This window comes from Mya arenaria, chromosome 5 (assembly GCF_026914265.1).
Source record: "Mya arenaria isolate MELC-2E11 chromosome 5, ASM2691426v1".
Lineage (NCBI taxonomy): Eukaryota > Metazoa > Mollusca > Bivalvia > Myida > Myidae > Mya > Mya arenaria.
This window is the reverse complement of record NC_069126.1, coordinates 19,244,684-19,263,912: the sequence shown is the minus strand read 5'-3', so window position 1 is coordinate 19,263,912 and position 19,229 is coordinate 19,244,684. Positions and strand designations below refer to the sequence as shown.

The window sequence follows — 19,229 nt, the reverse complement described above, 5'->3', positions numbered from 1 at the left end:
ATTGACCTATATTTTTTTTAAAAGGCACATTCTTATTCCCGATCTATTGTCAAACAGTTAACACTCTGGCCAAGTTCTGCAGCTGTTGTGATCAATACAAGTTTCAAGTATTTGTTATCTACATTTAAAGACCTACTTCTGATCGGACATAATACAAAATAAAACATAGATCTTAGAAAAATAACATTTGAATGAAGTTCAATGGCACTGAGTAAATGTGTGTCCTCAAATATCTAAATAAAGTAAGGTTTATATTACCTATTGAACGGGCTTGTGAACATGAACTTTATTCGAACTTGATCTAGATTTCATCAAGACAAAACTTATGTTAAAAGAACAATTGTCCTCTTCAAAAAGTTGATTTTATATTTGACGTACGGTAATCTACCTGTAGGTCGGAGATTCCCGCATTAAAGCTGGACCTAGAGGTAATGAAGTAGAACATTCGCAACAAGTTTGATGACTAGTAGGCTTAATGTAGTGTTAAAAGGTTAATGTGTTGGGATCAGACAAAGGACAATTTGTTATCACAATCGCTCACTATGAGCAATTAACACAAAAATGAACACATCCAAATCACAACAATAGTGCATAAGTATAGAGGCTTAGCGGTGTACAATGAGGTAATTTCGCCACCACATACTAAGTCATAAGAACAAGTAAGGAGCAAGTCTTGGTCACGGCATAACTTACTCGTTTGAGCAATGAATTAAATCGTGGCCACGATAAGAAAAAATATCCCACATGTTACCTTTATGCCACCGTACATAAGCCTTATTTTGTTGTTCAGTAAGTAAAAAATGTAAACCGTGATGATTTACTAGATATTACTGACATGCAACTGTTTTCATTTCAAACTAGTTAAGCATATACGTCCAGTATGAAAAAGGTATCCGTACTTTAAGAAAATGATAGGACTTGGATATGATTCACTTGTGATACCTGGCCATTCCTAAATTTATTCGGCAAGTTCTTCGCTTAAAACATTTTTATAAATGCTGTCACTAGAGGTACTATTTTGATATTTACCTTGAAGTACCTAAAATGTAAGAACGATCCAATGTGTATCTATAATGCCGAAGGTGGTAAATCCAACAGTGTATCCAAGTGCCAGAAACATGAAGCAGCCTGTCCGTTCCATGAAAGAAAACCAGTACAGATGTGAAAATGACGTTATAGTCTAGACCATATAGGTATTTGAATGCATATTTTGTCCAGAGCATTGTTGGTATATTTGTGTTAGGGGATGTCTGAAGTTAGTCAACCAATACCTTTCAACGAATGAATACAGCCGGGACATCAGTGCCAACTACTTAAAGGTACGACAAATATCTCCCAAATAAATTCAAGGATTAAAAGTATGTGCTCATTTAGTCTCATAATGAATAATCATTTTACAAACCAAAATTACAAACATTTATTTTGGAAAAATAACGCTAATCAATATGCTATCGAGAATTCTTCGAGCTGCCCTGAACAGGGTTAACTGTGCTTGTTGGAGGTTGGATAAACAATGATTGTGTTAAAGAGCGTACACTGACTTTGTTTAAGTTAAGTAATAGTCCAAACTGGCTATTTATCAAACTTGGTCATCTAGCTGATACAAGTTATATAAGGAAAGTTATATTAATAGTGTAAAAGGGTTTAATTTAGCAATCCTCTGGTCTTATTTCTGGAGTGAATCCTAAGATATGGCAGTTTATTGACATTGTTCGCGTTTTTGCCAATAATAATTGTGGCCAAGTAAAAATGCGTTAGTGAAAGTGGAAAAAATGACAGCGTAACACCACGAACGACAACGACGGCGCTTAAATATATGTCTGTCACTCTATGCAGGTAACATAACAAATGATGTAAGGGAAGGAGAAAAGATCGATGTTCAGTGTATTTGAAACATTGGTTTATTATTTAATTCATAGTTTTTGCAAGTACACAGCTATTCATGACACACATATAACATGTAATATAAATAGATTTGAACTAACAGCTCATCAAATTGCCCTTCATATTATTATTTGTTTATTTCGCCACTTTTCAACTCATTAATACACACTTTTGCAAACGAATTAAGGCTTACCATTCATCTAGCTATTACTAAATACAGTTGAGTTCAAGATAATATATCAAAAAAACTAAAGAATAACATAAATAGTCCAGTTTGACTACTTCCATACATCACCCCACTTATACATTAACATAAACAGGACAGTTACATGGACAGCAAAAATAACATTATAATGCGGACTGCTGGGGTGAGGTAAAATGTTGACTCATTTTATGTCTTTCTTATTAATTTATCATTATTTGACACACTTTAATGAACACAGATTTTAAATTGAATTCTAGCAAATACCATATTTTTTATATTTTCCTGTGATTTTTCTTATTTATACAGACTTTACATGTTATAGAATATTCGTATTTTTACATAACAAATTCTCAGTAATTTTGCAATATTCAATTAGACTTGTATATGATGGCACATAACACTTGCGCTTAAAGAGTTTTTCTGAATCATATACATGTATTATAAAGTCGACATATATTCAGCCCGAACGGAGAAACTGAATGAAATTGACATTGCTTTAGAGCAAGCATTAAGCCCGAACAGATAAAAATCTAATCAGTTGGCATTGCTTTAAAGCAAGCAATCAGTCCGAACAGATTAAAATTTAATCAGTTGACATTGCTTTCAAGCAAACATTAAGGGACAGAAACGTGTATATTTTCCATTACCTTTATCTGGCCGAGTTACTGCCCATTTATATTTACTGCTTAAATCCCAATGTACATAGGTATTTAATTTGCTGGTTTGGGTTGTTACGGCTATTTGTTGCGCCGTATGTAGATTTCTCCATAAGTGAAATCCGAGTGTTTGTTCAACTTTACAGTTTATTTAAATTCACGATAAAATGTTGCTGTTTGTTTAACGTATTGGACATACTGTTTAGTACTAATTAAATTCGTCAACCAGACCAAACGACAAGGTAAAGTAATTGTAGACATGCATGTAAAGTTTCTGACTTGATAAGGTCATAAGAGTTAACAGTTTAAACAAACGAAAACAGTATGTTCAGATATCTATTTCTAAACAACTTTGACCTTTCTTATCGATCGACCCTATTTCAAATTTCAATTAGAATATTGCAAATTTGATCACAGATTCGATCTAGATCAGTTTATGTAAGCAGACGGGGGAGCAAGAACGTGACCCTTTCGCCTTTTGTCCGTTTGGTGTCGCCGGTAAAATACTGTGCACAGGAAATGCTTTCTTCTACGACGAGGCGCGAATCTATCTAGATTCACTTTTTTGTCATTTTCGTCCCCGGTTGCCAGACTGTTTGTCAAAGGAGATGTCAGTGCTTACCAGGCCGTGAGAAAAAGTCATTGTGAATATATCTTACGAAGGAATAATAAAAAAAGACTTTGTGATCTAAGGGACAATGTCTTCATTGTACTGCAGACTTGATGGTTTTCTTTGGAATTTGTTTTAATGTTGTTTACATGTAAATGTTTATATACTGAGAAATACATAAAATGGCAAACAGTTTAAGTTTATAGTTTAGAAAGTTTATTTAATCAAAGCTACTAGGAAGCTGTCGGGCGTTATCTGTTTGTATAAAGACAATATTTTGCTCGTGTTCCTGTTTTATATCCTTATTGTAATAACATGTATTGCGCAAGCTTTTAAGATCAAAATGAGCAGATAATATGTTCTCTTAAATGTTGATATCTGGTAATTTCTGCAAGAAGTAGTTATTTCGCCTTAAATGATATCACTAAAAAGCGTAATCAACATTTATTAATATATGTTCATACTTAATTATTGTGTTATATGTATGTGATGTATGTGACCTATGTGTTTCTCGTTCGTTTATCGTGCGTGTGTGTCTCATGTGTGTCGTGTGTATCTTGTGTGCTTCTTGTGTGTGTCTCGTGTGCATCTGGTGTGTGTCTCGTGTGTTCCGTGTTAGTCGTTCGTGTGTCTCTCGTGAAATTGTTGTTTGCCTTTGAAAGTGGTGAGTCTGAACAGTCTTATGTCAACGTGTTTGGCAACCGTCACTTTGGTTTCAATGGTATTATTAATTATTATCGAAATTGAACAAACGAATGGACACTTTGACTAGTATGCGTAAAGTTAAGAGAACGAGATCTTAAGATAACCAATATCACACATTATATCAGCATGAATCCATCAGCATGAGTATACAGTATATATTTATATGAGCGCGAGCAAACTCCCAATGCTTGCTGTCCAGTGTCCACTTATTTCCGTATAGCATGCTCTGAAGTAAGGGAATTCAATACCGAGTAATCTTACACATGTATATAGTGTGGGTGTAAACGTGTATAGAGTGGGTGCAATAAGGGAACCTCAAACAGCATTTGATACCAAACAGCCGGTGAGACCACCTACCGGGTTAAAGTCTTTGTAGGAATTTTTCGAAGGATTTTTTCATGCCTTAAGCATCCCCGACTTCGGGACCAATTTCCCTGATCTAGCATTCTAATTCGATAATAAGAAATCGAACGCATAGCATCATTGCTCTGGTGTACGGGAATGTATTCAAGTGTTGACGTCTTAATCCCTTGTGTGTGCCCCCACCTCCCTATCCCCTCCCTATGAGGCAAAGCATTCATAGTGTAAACTCATATAGACAAGAAAATAATACACAATACACAGTCATCATTATCATCACCGCTGTTATCATCATGGTTTCACTACGTATGTAACTACCTTTAAGTATTCGTGGAAAACACCTTTTGGGCGAAGATGCCGACAGTTGTTGGTACAGGTACCCATTTAGAGACGGGCCATGTTAGGATGTTTTCAAAGACTAATTAGAGGTTTTAATGAGTCAAAAGTTAAATAAAAAGACAGAGATTTGCGTAAGCAGATATGCTTATATCACATTATTATTGTTTTGTGAATATGTGGAACATATCTGTTCATGCCATGTTCGATAACATATGTATCAAGTCATTGAAAAGCAATTACCTCATGGGGGGGGGGGGGGAGTTTCAGAGAGGCGCGGAAGCACTAAGTGACACTTACGAAAACATCCCACTTCAATCTCGTTTGAAATTGTTTATTTCCGGATAGTTGACAAGTAAGGATGAAACAATCACACATTGCAAGTATAACCAACTTTAAATCAGTAATGTCATTATAACGAAGGTTTATACATTTGAGGCAGTTTTCAGCATCCACTAGCGTTCACGCAAAATTGATGGTGTTGACGGCATTTTAGTTACATTTTTGGTCTCTCCTAATCTTGACTAATCAATACCAGATACGAATACTCATCCGAAATTAGGAACGTCTGTTTTGAGTTGAGTAATGGAATGGGTGTAACTCAACCAACCAACACAATGGAACGGTTAAGGCATTGCAAAGACTTATTTCTGAACCTTTAACCTGTATACAGTGTTTAGACGCATGTTACCTAGCGCTCTTGGATGCCCCTTCCATACACACATGTATCACATGTATCCAGAACACCGACTACACGTAAACTTCTACAAAGTACACATACAAGTATGGCGAGGCACTCGAAAACTAGATCACACGTACATCTACACGTACAAGTATGGCGTGGCACTCAAAAACTTGATCCCACTTTTTGGTTTTACATGTTTATTTCATTAGGTTTATATATTCGTAAACAGTCAAGATATGTCCCCAGTTCATGAAACGTTATTTAATGAAAAAAAACACTTCTTCAGGAATTCATGTCATCATATACACATACTTATGTTAGTTACTGTTATTTTGTTGTGCTTTAAGGATGATATTCTTACTGGGGTGCCTTGTGTTTTTACTGATGGTATTGCATGCTTTTGTATTCCTTTATATTCCTGTATATGTATTTTAAAAGAGAGCTTTAAAAAGGAGCCGTTTTTGTTCGTGACATATTTTATTTAAAAATCGAATGATGTATTTTAAAGCGATTGCTGTGATCACAGTGAACTGTTTAATAAATAAATTTTATAACATAAAGTTTTAAAATAAGTAGCATCAGACTGGTTCAAGCGAATAGTTATGTACCTACTAATAAACAATACTGTTATCAAGAAATTGCAAGCCGTTTCTTTTTATCGGTGAGAAGCTTGCTTTAAAATTCAACATATCTTTGGGCTTCATCAGTATTATACTGTTGACTAACTACAGAAATAAAAACAGAACGTAAATATGTGATTGCCCTGTGTTTCTAGAATTAGAAGAACGTTGGATATGAAAGTGTCAATTCAAAAAAGTGTTGCAGCTTGAGGTCCCAAGTTCATTATCTAAATGAATTTTAACTTGAACTTATTTTATGCAAACATTGAAAGCTTAAGATGACATGTTTTGTAGCAATTCTGATTTGGATTTCATACATTTTTGGTTCGTTTTTTTGTGAAGGTAAGAATTTCTCACAACACTATTTCTTTTAAATAGAAAGAGAATGTTTGATACATTGATAGAATAAGATTTAATTATATTCATACAACACTGTTGCCATTATAGCTTTTTCTAAAGTGCTGTATGTTGCTGTCAAATTACATTGTAATTTCAATGGCAAACTGTTCACCTACCAGGTCCGAAACTTAATATGACTTATTTAATTTCAACTTACCTGTGAATAATTGATGTATTATACACGTACCAACCAAACAGTTATAATCAGTTTATGTTCGTCAGCAGCGTCATGTTTCCAGCTTATCGGCGGAGCACAACACAACGAAGGGTTCTTGCAGATTAATGTGACCAACGCTTGGAAATACGTTTGCTTGAACGACGATTTAAATGATAAAGACATTCGTCGTGAAATATGCTATCCTATTCGCAGGTAGGGGCACGACATTTTCTGTTACGTCTGGCAAATTATTGACACCTAAGAGCACGGACTTCTCCGTTAACTCTGGCCAACTATTGTGAGGTAAGGGCACGACAACCTCCGTTACGTATGGCAAACTATTGAGTGGTAAGGGCACGACATTCTCCGTTACGTCTGGCCAACTATTGAGTTGTAAGGGCACGACATTCTCCGTTACGTCTGGCCAACTATTGAGTGGTAAGGGCACGATAACCTCCGTTACGTATGGCCAACTATTGAGTGGTAAGGGCACGACATTCTCCGTTACGTCTGGCCAACTATTGAGTGGTAAGGGCACGACATTCTCCGTTACGTCTGGCCAACTATTGAGAGGTAAGTGCACGACAATCTCCGTTACGTCTGGCCAACTATTGAGAGGTAAGGGCACGACATTCTCCGTTATGTCTGGCCAACTATTCAGAGGTAAAGGCACGAAATTCTCCATTACGTTTTGCAAATTGACAGGTAAGGGCACGGTCTTCTCCGTTACGTCTGGCAAATTATTGAAAGGTAAGGGCACGACATTCTTCGTTACGTCTGGCAAATTATTGACAGGTAAGGGCACATACTTCTCCGTTATGTATGACCAACTATTGAGAGGTAAGGGCACGGCATTCTCCGTTACGTATGGCAAACTATTGAATTGAGAGGTAAGGGCACGACAATCTCCGTTACGTCTTGCCAACTATTGAGAGGTACGGGCACGACATTCTCCGTTAAATCTAGCAAATTGACAGGTCAGGGCACGGACTTCTCCGTTACCTCTGGCAAACTATTGAGAGGTAAGGGCACGTCATTCTCCATTACGTCTTGCCAACTATTGAGAGGTACGGGCACGACATTCTCCGTTAAATCTAGCAAATTGACAGGTCAGGGCACGGACTTCTCCGTTACCTCTGGCAAACTATTGAGAGGTAAGGGCACGACATTCTCCGTTACGTCTGGCCAACTATTGAGTGGTAAGGGCACGACATTCTCCGTTACGTCTGACCAACTATTCAGAGGTAAGGGCACGGCATTCTCCGTTACGTCTGGCCAACTATTGAGTGGTAAGGGCACGACATTCTCCGTTACGTCTGGCCAACTATTGAGTGGTAAGGGCACGACATTCTCCGTTACGTCTGGCCAACTATTGAGTGGTAAGGGCACGACATTCTCCGTTACGTCTGGCCAACTATTGAGTGGTAAGGGCACGACATTCTCCGTTACGTCTGGCCAACTATTGAGAGGTAAGGGCACGACATTCTCCGTTACGTCTGGCCAACTATTGAGTGGTAAGGGCACGACATTCTCCGTTACGTCTGGCCAACTATTGAGTGGTAAGGGCACGACATTCTCCGTTACGTCTGGCCAACTATTGAGTGGTAAGGGCACGACATTCTCCGTTATGTCTGGCCAACTATTGAGAGGTAAGGGCAAGACAAAATCCGTTATGTCTGGCAAACTATTGATAGGTTAGGATACGACATTCTCCATTACGTCTGGCAAATTGACAGGTAAGGGCTCGGTCTTCTCCGTTATATCTGGCAAACTATTGGGAGGTAAGGGCACATTCTTTGTTACGTCTGGCAAATTATTGACAGGTAAGGGCACGGACTTCTCCGTTACGTCTGGCCAGCTATTGAGTGGTAAGGGCACGACAATCTCCGTTATATCTGGCAAAGTATTGCGGGTAAGGGCACGGACTTATCTGTTACGTCTGGCCAACTATTGGGGGGTAAGGGCAAGACAATTGTCGTTGCGGCTGGCACACAATTGACAGGTAAGGGCACGTACTGCTCTGTTACGTCTGCCAGGTAATGGTACGAATTTCTCCGTTATGTCTGCCAACCATTTTACAGGTAGGGGAACCAACTTCTCCGTTTCGTCTGCCAGCCTTTTTACAGGTATGTGCACAAACTTCCGTATTACGTTTGGCTTGCTATTGAGAGGTAAAAACATGAGCTTCTCCGTTACGTCTGCCAACCTAATGACAGGTTAGGGTACTAATGTCTCCGTACCCCTGCCAACCTACTGATAGGTAAGGATTCGAATGTCTCCGTACCTCTGTGAAACTACTGACAGGTAAGGGCACGAACTGATTCCTACCCCTTTCGACTTATTGACAGGAAGAGAATCGAACTTCTCCTTACCTCTGCCGACATATTGACAGGTAGGGCCAGGAACTTCTCCGTACCTCTGTCGACCTATTGACAGGGAGGGGCACAAACTTCTCAGTACCTCTGCCGACCTATTGACAGAGAGTGGCAGGAACCTCTCCATTCATCTGCCGACCTATTGAAAGGGAGAGGCAGGAACTTCCCCGTTCCTGTGGCGACCTATCAAGAGGGAGGGGCAGTAATTTCTCCGTAACCCTGCCAAACAATTGACAGGGAGGGACACGAACATCTTCGTTACGTCTGCCTACCTTTTAACAGGTAGGAGCAGGAACCTTTCCGTACTTCTTTCAACCTATTGACGGGGAAGGGCAGAAGCTTTTTTGAACCTCTCCCGACCTATTGGCAGGGAGGGGCAGGAACTTCTACGTTACTTCTCCCAACCTATTGACATGTTAGGGCAGCAAAATGTTGAATTGGTAGGTAAATGGACAATCGCTACTTCACGGCAACTTTGAAAGAAACGATACTGGAGATTGGGGGGGTTTAGCAATCAACTGTGTATTTCCTATAAAATGTATATAAACCCAGAGGGTATTTATCTCCGGTTATAACCCACGGTCATTTAACATTTTTCTCTTCACAATTCCAAGGAAGGTTTATAGATGTAATGGTGTGCTTTCATTGATATAACTAACGATAAAGGACTGGTATGTTTAAATGTTTCAGCCAAACTAAGGCTGTGGCCAAAATAAAGGAGCCATTGCTTTATGAGAACAAACCAGGTGAAGGGAACATAACAATAAACAACCTTAGTTGCCAAACCACAATGGAAGAAACTGACTCTTGTCCAAAATTTATAATCTGCTGCCAAGACGAACCGATGAGTATGTGTGTTTAAAGTGTGTTGCTAATTGGAGTTCAGCTGTTCAGTCTCTTAAGAATTTATCATCATTATATCTCAGTGTCGTTTAGTTTTATTTAAATCATAAAGAGATTAAATGTTTATATACGTTTAGGTGTTCACGTATTATAATGTCTGTCAACCATCTTTTGTTATATTCTGGGAAAGCGATCAAAAAGTTTGTTTCAATGATAAGGCATCGTCAAAAAATAAATTAGAGTTTTGTTGTAAACTTCTAAATTAACGCGTTGTTGTTCTTGTTGTTGTTTTTTTTTCATTTATATTCTGCTAAAAGACAAGACGCTGCCTGAATATGGCTATATGTCAGACTACCTCAATTTTGAGTGGTACCACCTATTTAATACATACTTGTATGTTCCTCTATTTATTTAAGGCAAACAACTAAGTCTTTGCAGCTCAAATTGGCTTGAGACAAAATACTGCTACACTGGCAAAGTTGTCGGGATTCATTGTTTCCTTAAATACAATGATAATCAGAACGTCTCAAGAGCTTGGACCAGTTCAGCATTTAAAGGTATTCTCAAAGAAACTTTTGTCAAATGAATTCAAATCTAAATATTTACACCTAAACTTCCATTCGTTAAATGAACGGCCTTTCGTCAATTGCGATTATAATCCGATAAACGCAACATATATGCTCGGATCGCGTATAAATTTACATGTATATTCCACTTGTTTATCTTGTTATTGTTTTTATTGTGTCAGCAGGCCACGAAAAACTTGAATTAACATATTGAAAAGTGTTAATTTATGATTGGTTATAATATTGTTGTCACTAGCGTTTCAATTTTACGTTAAAAATGTAGTTGTTTATTTTTCCCGTGTTATTATGACGTCATGTTAAAAACTGTTTCTGGTTACGGTCGGGTCGTTCTATTTCCAGAACGGGTGAGAAAGAATCCCTGAAAGGTTTTCTTAAATGAAATTAAGTATTGTTTAAACAATTCTGGGAATTAATAATTAATTATTCGTGTAAATATAAGTAATGAATTGCGTGATTGATGACATTATCGAAGATATGAATGCAGTTGGGCCGGTTTAAGTATGCATGGAGTCCTCCACACACTTAAACCAGCCCAACTGCGTTCATACCCCGATAATAACATCAGCCACGCAATTCATTCCTGAATTAATGCAAAATGCTTCCTGTTGTTCGGGGAGCGTTCTAATACTTGTCATGGCAAAATACTTCCTGTTGCCCGGGAACCACTCTGTAACCAATCAAAGCAAAACGCTTCATGGTGTTCGTGGCACACTCTGTTACAAATCAGAGTAAAATATTCCTATTGCCCGGGTAGCGCTTTTTTCCAATCAGAGCAAAAATCTTCATGTTGTCCAGGGATCGCTCTATTACCCATCAGAGCAATGTGCTTCATGTTGTCTCTCTTGCCAATTAGAGAAAATACTTCATGTTGTCCAGAGAACGCTCCATTACCTATCAGAGCAAAATGCTTCAAGTTGTCCGGGGAACGCTCCATTACAAATGAAAGCAAAATGCTCCTGTTGTCTGAGAAGCGCTCTGTTATTTTGGAAGCGCACTATTACCAATCAGAGCAAAATAATTTATGTTGTTCGGGGAGCGCTCTTTTACCAATCAGAGCAAAATGCTTCATGTTGTCCGAGGAGCGCTCTCTTACCAATAAGAGCAAAATACTTCATGTTTTCAGGGGAGCGCTCTGTTACCAATCAAAGCAAAATATTTCCTGTTGTCCGGGTAACGCTCCAAAACCAATGTAAGCAAAATGCTTTCTGTTGTCCGGGAAGCGCTCTGTTATATTAGAAGCGCTCTATAACAATCGGAGCAAAATACTTCATGTTGTTCGCGGAGCACTCAATTACCAATCAGAGCAAAAAATATCATGTTGTTCAAAGCGCTGTTTTCTGTGAAGCGCTCCATTACCAATCAGTGCACAATACTTCCTGTTGTCCATGGAGCGCTCCGTAACTAATCAGAGCAGCATTATTTATGTTGTAAAGGGAACACACTGTTACAAATCAGAGCAAAACGTTTCCTTTCGTCCGGGGAGCGTTCTGTTAGCTTGGGAGCTCTTTGAAACTAAAATACTTCGTGTTGTCCGGAGAACGATAAGAGCAAAATGCTGCCTGTTGTTCGGGGAGCGCTCTGTTATCAATCAGAGCAAAATGCTTCCTGTTGTCCGTGGAACGCTCTGTGATGAATTAGTGCAAAATGATATATGTTGTTCGTGAAGTACTCTGTTACCTGTTCAAAATGCTACCTGTTGTCCAAGGAGTGCAACTGTTACCAATCCGAGAAAAATGATTCTTGTTGTCCGGGGAGCGATCTGTTATCTGGGAACAATGTCACCAAAATGCATTCTGTTTTCTGGGGAACGTTCTGCTACTTCTTTACATAAAACAAGCAAAATAATCAACAGCTTCAAATATTTATATTAAAATTATCACACACCCTCCTTGTTTTCTCTTATATTTTCATACAAGAAACGTGAGCAGCAATAACGCAATGCTATTTCGAATTCAATAGTAACACTAACATACAATGCAAATACATATATATTATTAATATTTTCTTTTCTATCCAAATTTCAAATTTATTTCATTATTTTCATCCAGCTGAAGTATATTTCATACATATAGTATACTTACAAATACGCATTGTATTTGTCTTTGTATGAACCTAAGGTTATGAAAAGTACTGCAGCCGAATCCAAAGAGATGATATAAATTCGAAATAAAAAACCACCTACAAGGATAAACAAAGTAAGTCACAGCCGTTTTGGGTTGACTTGAATTGCGCATTGGCAGCAATGGTCTTTTATTTCTGTCAACGCCTTCTTTGTTACCGGCTTAAGCGTATTTCTATTTCGAGAGGCATCCAAGAAAGTTTTTTAGCAAAAGAATGTGCATGTTTAACATTTATTTTTGTTGTCTTTTAGATTTGTGCAAGACCAACACAAGTTATTCCGTTACTACGGCAAACAAGTTGAACATGTGCTTGCGGACTATTCATACCCAGCCAGACACTACGTACGCATTGATAGAGGTGAGTTATCATTATAAAGTAACTGTATGTTCATATTTTAGTGTGTTTTGATAGGGTAACATATGAAAATTATTTAAATTGTAAATCGTGTAAAAATGTTTCAGTTACCCAAATAAATATCAACGCTAGTACAAGTGAAGTTCAATGTCAGTGTCTAAAATTTGCTTCTGAAAAAGATCTTTGATTTATTTCTAGCCTTAAACTTGTAGTTATCAATGTACTGTTCTATTATTATATCGAAATGTATATAAAATGGTTTACGTGTCTTTGCACAAAACTAGATATTAACCAATCAAGTAGTCTGTTCCGATTATGCAATAGAAAGATTCAGACCGTAATTCGCTAACATTTCCTCAAACCACTGTGATTTATAGAAATTCTAGAAGCACGACGCTTCAAGACCTTGAATGAAATGTACTTTTAGTATGAACATAACAGTTTAGGTACATTAACAGTAACATCAGATGAAATGTTAACGCAACCACTTTAGCGTAAAGATATATGACTTTTTAATGAAACGAAAACAGTATAACTTTGTAGTTGACTAACTTGTTATTTGTTTTAAGGGCGATAACTGCGAATGGACAAAAGAAATAACATGTGATGAAAAAGCGCGAACATTCCAGTTAGTCGAGAATAATAACGCGAGTATGGATAATCTACATTGTGTTACAGTGGAAGTACAGAATGGGACCAGTAACTTCTCAATAGCTCACTGTTCCTCGTATCTACCTGCAGTTTGTTTGGAGGTTGAGCAAGAGATAGATATGGAAAGCAAGTCGCAATGTATTTTGGTTCTTAAGTTTTATATCATAAAATGGAACTTAACGGCTATATTTTTTATCCGTAATCGTGTTTTTTTTGATGGAGGAGTTAGCGTAAGTCTTTATTAATTACTGCAATTAACTAACTAACTACCACCCTATCCTTAAATCTGTTCTCTCTATATTTTGCCAGTTTTGAAAAAATAAATAATATTTTTGTCTCAGAATAAACTGATTTTGGAAGTAATACCTTCAATTCAATCATATAAAATAACTCACAATAGAACAGATCTCAATTCTTTGGGAAAATACCGAAAAAATCATTTTTCTGAAAGCGTTTATAACGATTTTAGCTATAAAATATCAATTTTCAAATACAAATATGAAAAACTGCGATCTAATCTTTTGCCACCATTTTTGTATCACTGGTTATCAGAAATGTACGCAAAAATTGGCTCATTCCAAGACAAAATATCTAAAAACATAATCTCAAAATGTAAAATCTGTAAGAGTACAAATTTCTGCCCAATGGGATTTTTTAATTGCCTGTTATTTGGGTTGATATTGACAAATCAAAAACATTTTAGCTAACTTCAGCCAAAGGAAAGAAATATCCAGTTTTCTACAATTGGCTACGATTGTCAACCTACACAAATAACCATGTCTAAAATCCTTATAATTAAAAATATTGTAAACACAACATTCATGCTTTTATGTTAAAAAGAATGATTGCAATATATTAGAATACCTGTTAATAATAATTAAAACTGTTGTTTTTTCTTTCTTCCAGACAAAAAATGTTCAACCCTGGAAACAACAACAAATTCAACAAGTAAGTCCAACTATAATACAAGATACATATCCGCGCGTATGGGTCAATGTTGTAGCCATGTAACGTATTAAATATTGTTATTCTCCTACAGTCTAAAACTGTGTTCAGCTGTAGATAGAATCCTAATAACAGGAACATCCAGGTGACATATATATAGTTCCTTACTGCGTCTCCCCTCTTCAGAAGAAAGACTTACAATTAATTGTTGGAATTGATCTTACCATCTATTGTTGAAATTGATCTTCAAAAGTAAATTATATTGAACACGGTTTAACCAGTATGTATTTCAAATATATATACATCAAACATGATCATATTTTATAAAAGTCATAAGGTAAGCTATGAGGCATGTTTCAACAAAGCATAATAACATTGGTGTCATATTTGTTGTACTACGCATAAACTTATATATTTTTTCAGAGAACATCAGGAGCTTGACCACACCTTCATCGAATGAAAAAGAAAGTGTTTGGTCACAATACGTTATTTTAGCTAGTGTACCATTGGTCTTCTTGATTTTTATCCTTGTGTTGATAGCGTGCTATCATATCAGGTATGATAATACATAATGTTAATTAGTTTCCACACTCAATTGTTTGCCTAAAAATACTTTAAGCAGGTAAATATGATCCAAACAATCGTATAACAACCAGGAAAGTTCGAATATGATCTTATGAAGGCCAAATCCTTAGGGTATCATATGTACAATAACTACTGTTTAACAAATGTACTTCGTATGTCGAGCTTTTAATGAATGAGCATGACTTTTAGTCTGCCCAACTGCGACAAGTGAATTCCAATCAATTGCACCATCTATAAGACTGGTGATCTACTACCCACATAAATATCGACTGAAGTCACTTGGCATATACTTGCACGTATCAGCATAAACAAAGTTCTTAAGGGACGGGCACAAACCAGCACAAAACATCCATACATGTACAGTTTGTTTTGTTATTACATCAACCAACCAATTGAATCGTAGTTTTAATTACCGCTCACAAGAAACAAGAACGGCACGGCTACACTCAAATCATCTTGAAGTGCCGAAAACTTTTCAAAACCGCTATTGGCGGGGCGGGGGGTACAAATTGGCAAATTATCTTCGATTCAAAAATTAATATCGAAAGTAATGTTATCAACCGATTGAGAAGAAATGTTTTTAGTTCATTTGCAAACAGTAGTTTGTGTCATTGGTTGTAATGTTTATCTTAAATGTATGGTGACACAATATAACTTTGGTATCATTCGGAAAGGTATTGCGTACTGGTTACTTATGTTGAATATGAGTAACAAAAACATTACAGATTAAGTTCTGGCAGTGTGTATTGTTGCTCTTTATTTCAACTGAAATTGGAGTGAATAACCGATTTGGAAATATTTCAAGGTTTAATTTAAATTATCTTCATCAACACACTAAACCCTTTCAAATAATACCAAATAATATGCTGTCACCAGGCATCAAAAATTCACCCTTTTGTACATCGGATACATTGACTCGATATTTTGTTAAAGCAATCATGCTAGTCAAATATCTATTGGAGAGCAATTGAGGTTTAAAAAGGACTAATTCTGCAAAGTTTGTTGCTCATTTCAATGTTTGTATTAAGCTGTAAGACGTTCATTTCGTTTTTGCTCTACCATGTTCTCATTTTAATGATAATTTTAACTTTTAGGAAGTCTAGAAAAAGATTGATTGAACGTCAACGACCGAGTTCCGTCCAAAATCACACCTATGGTCGTGGAGAGATTGTTGAAGAAAGTACAGAGGAAACGTACAATATAATTAATGACTGTGAGCTCAAAGACTTTAAACCAGAACTACCGGCCAGAGGTCAAAACAATCAGATATTAGTACTTGATGATTATAGCATGCCTCCTGACTCAATCCCGCAGAAGACGGAAACCGATGAGTATTTTGTTACAAATGATGATCTCATTCGATCCTTGGCAGCATAATGAAGCTGACCAAAATCGGCGATATGATATCAACCACTTTAGCGAAACAAGAGTCGAATCTTTTAAAAAGTAAATTTACAGATGATAAAGGTATGTGCTCTTCTACTTACACGGATAAATCTAGCCTGGCTTGAAACGAAGAACATAAGGATTTGATAGTGTTCAGTCTTTAGAGACACTTTAATCAAACAGAACAGCGCGATTGAATCAGTTTAGTTTTGAGATGAAATAGACATTCATATAAATCAAAAGAGGGTAGCATTGTAAATTCTGAATTCTTAAAGAGGAAAATCGTGTCAGAATCAAGCATTTCTAATCTTGCGGACAACAATGCTGTGCTAATCGGACCAAGCAAAAGCTGCAAACGTGACGAGATATCCCCAGAAAATATCGCCGCGGAACAAACTAAAACTAGCGGTTCTTTCGAAGGAATTGCATTACAAAACAAATACGTACGACGACTGCATATCTAAACGTCCGGGAAAAATACAAAAGCGGACTGAAGAAAGTGACGTTACGAAGATACTTTGAATATAAATCCTGAACCGTTGTGCACAGGTTAGAAACCTAAAGAGCATATATTTGTTAATCACGTATGTATAGACTGTCTGACTCCAGACCATTTAAGGAAACTTGGAATCAGATTTATTCCAGATGAAAGTGCATATACCTTATAAAACTTCTTAAATATTCCGAAGAGGTTCTCGGGCTCGGCCCTTGAGCTCTATATTAATACCGCAGATCTTAAAAAATCTCAATGGTCTAGATTTTCTTCAAAGTCAAGCGGTATGACAACAAAACCTTAGGAAGAGCTGCTCTAAAGACGAACTCGAAAGAAATCACGACAGGCAGCGAGCGAACGGAGAAAGTGCCTATTTAAAATGTCCGCGAAAATGTTCTCTATGTCACGCGGAATCTTATGACATAATAATTGCATTTCCAAACAACAACGACACTAGTCATTCTAAAAAATGTTTATCATAGGTTAGCGGATGTGAGGAAATGGACACCAAAACATGTTAATTGTAAACATGGACGACACAAACCGACGTAGTTCTTAATTTCGGCAACAAATGTGTTCTGCGAAACGACGGAATCCCAGCGTTATCATTAGACGTTTTTTAAAATCTTTAAGGAAAAATGACTTTTTATGGTTTGCTTACATGTAGCATCCGTAGGAATGGCTATATTCTGGCAGGTAATACATTAATAATATCTAAGTACGTTGGGTAATGAGCCGTGATGAACAGTACGTATACATAAAGAACTAGATAATAAATATCCTCGACAAATCAATCTCTTACTTGTTTGACTATTGATTTATTTTATTTTCATTGAAATGTCTTACAGTGCAACAACATTGCAGCATCAGCGATAAGAAGAAGCTACTAGCCAACATACGTACATTTCATTTCTCAATTTACTTCTCGCACCTTTTAAGTACATAACGCTGATTCTTTCACACACTCCACTCTTTTCAAATTAAATCACTGCGAATGCCAAATAAATCCATACACACATTTTAATTGTTCGTATGTATATGTAATAAAAACTTTTTGGTCACTAGTGATAACTGTGAGACAAGTGTTCTTTTTATCTGAATGTCGGATAGACAATTCAATTCAATTCAATTCATTTTTTTCAAGTAAATAAAGGCCACCGGCCCAAAATACACAAAATGTACAAAAAACAAACATAGTATAGTAGTTGCAACATACGATTTACACATTTATCATGTCTAACAGATGGTATACATAGATTGTTATCTTCAATATTGTATTATCATTTTCAGTAGACATTCAAGAGTAGAAATCATTTAAACTATTACCAGATGAATACCAGTTAAAAAGATATTGTCTACGAATAATATCGAATTTAGGACATTGAAAGAATGCATGATATTCACAATCAATAACTGTCAAATGTTGATTCAGACAATATATACACAGTCTCTCATCTTGCGGAGAATTTATATATCTTCCAAGTTCAATATTCAGCTTATGGTTGGAGCAGCGAAATCTAGCAAACACAATCTTATATTTTAATGGAATTTCCAGATGTAGGTACCTTTCTGTATTTAATAATGTTTTGTAATGTTTATAATGATGACACCTTGAGGACTCACTAATGTCGTTATGCCAGTTTTGGACAAAACAGTCAATAAACCGTTGTCTAAAAGTATATATAAATAGATCTATATTTCCTACATCTTGAGCAATCCAAATATATCCAAAACCGTACGTGAATAACAAAGATTTAATATTGGATGCCCAACAATTTCGCCCGGCGTCATCTAACGATTTTAACATTTTGAAGCAGTGTTTAGGATATCTATGATTAGACATAGTTAATAACTTACACCAGTATTTAATGCAGTTAACAAAATAAGTAACACACAGAGGAAGACGTCCACATTCGCCCAGAGTTATACATGACAAGATAAGCATTAACATTTTTAATACGCACAAGCGTTGCGCCAAGGGAATTAATAATTCAAAATTTAAACCAAATTGCTGATGATGATTATGTTAATTCGTTGATAACGAACTTCATAAAATATTGAAACACGATGTTTGCCAGCACCTGTAGATACGAGCAAATTTGAAGGGTATTGTATCTCCGACTATTCATCCTGCAGGCTTGGTTTCTTCAGAAAGTTCCTCATAATGGCAGAAGTTGAATGGTTTACAATAATAATCCGATAAAATAGCTGTTTAATAACTGAACGGAAAAAGCAACATAATTGCGAACGAAGCTTCGGGAAAATTCATTAA

General features: G+C 36.6%; 1 protein-coding gene across 3 annotated transcripts; it reads left to right on the top strand.

Annotated features, from left to right (window-relative positions):
* Positions 1 to 6,163: 6,163 nt before the first annotated feature.
* Positions 6,164 to 17,936, top strand: LOC128233497 (uncharacterized). Of its 3 annotated transcripts, none has more exons than XM_052947197.1 (9): positions 6,164 to 6,403; positions 6,686 to 6,830; positions 9,683 to 9,840; positions 10,252 to 10,392; positions 12,794 to 12,900; positions 13,467 to 13,674; positions 14,455 to 14,496; positions 14,917 to 15,049; positions 16,173 to 17,936. In XM_052947197.1, exons 1-9 carry the CDS (start codon positions 6,340 to 6,342, stop codon positions 16,453 to 16,455), a joined length of 1,281 nt encoding a protein of 426 aa, XP_052803157.1. In that variant the 5' UTR covers positions 6,164 to 6,339; the 3' UTR covers positions 16,456 to 17,936. The 3 variants fall into 3 exon arrangements, with proteins under 3 accessions (XP_052803157.1, XP_052803156.1, XP_052803158.1); XM_052947196.1 differs by having other exon boundaries at positions 6,683 to 6,830; XM_052947198.1 differs by lacking the exon at positions 6,686 to 6,830.
* Positions 17,937 to 19,229: the final 1,293 nt, after the last annotated feature.

What these genes read in the sequence shown, in the direction of transcription:
- LOC128233497 (XM_052947196.1), top strand. Translation starts at nt 6,340, where the DNA reads ATGACATGTTTTGTAGCAATTCTGATTTGGATTTCATACATTTTTGGT. An exon ending in TGGTTCGTTTTTTTGTGAAG is followed by an intron (nt 6,404 to 6,682) that starts GTAAGAATTTCT and finishes TATGTTCGTCAG; the next exon opens with CAGCGTCATGTTTCCAGCTT. An exon ending in GACCAGTTCAGCATTTAAAG is followed by an intron (nt 10,393 to 12,793) that starts GTATTCTCAAAG and finishes GTTGTCTTTTAG; the next exon opens with ATTTGTGCAAGACCAACACA.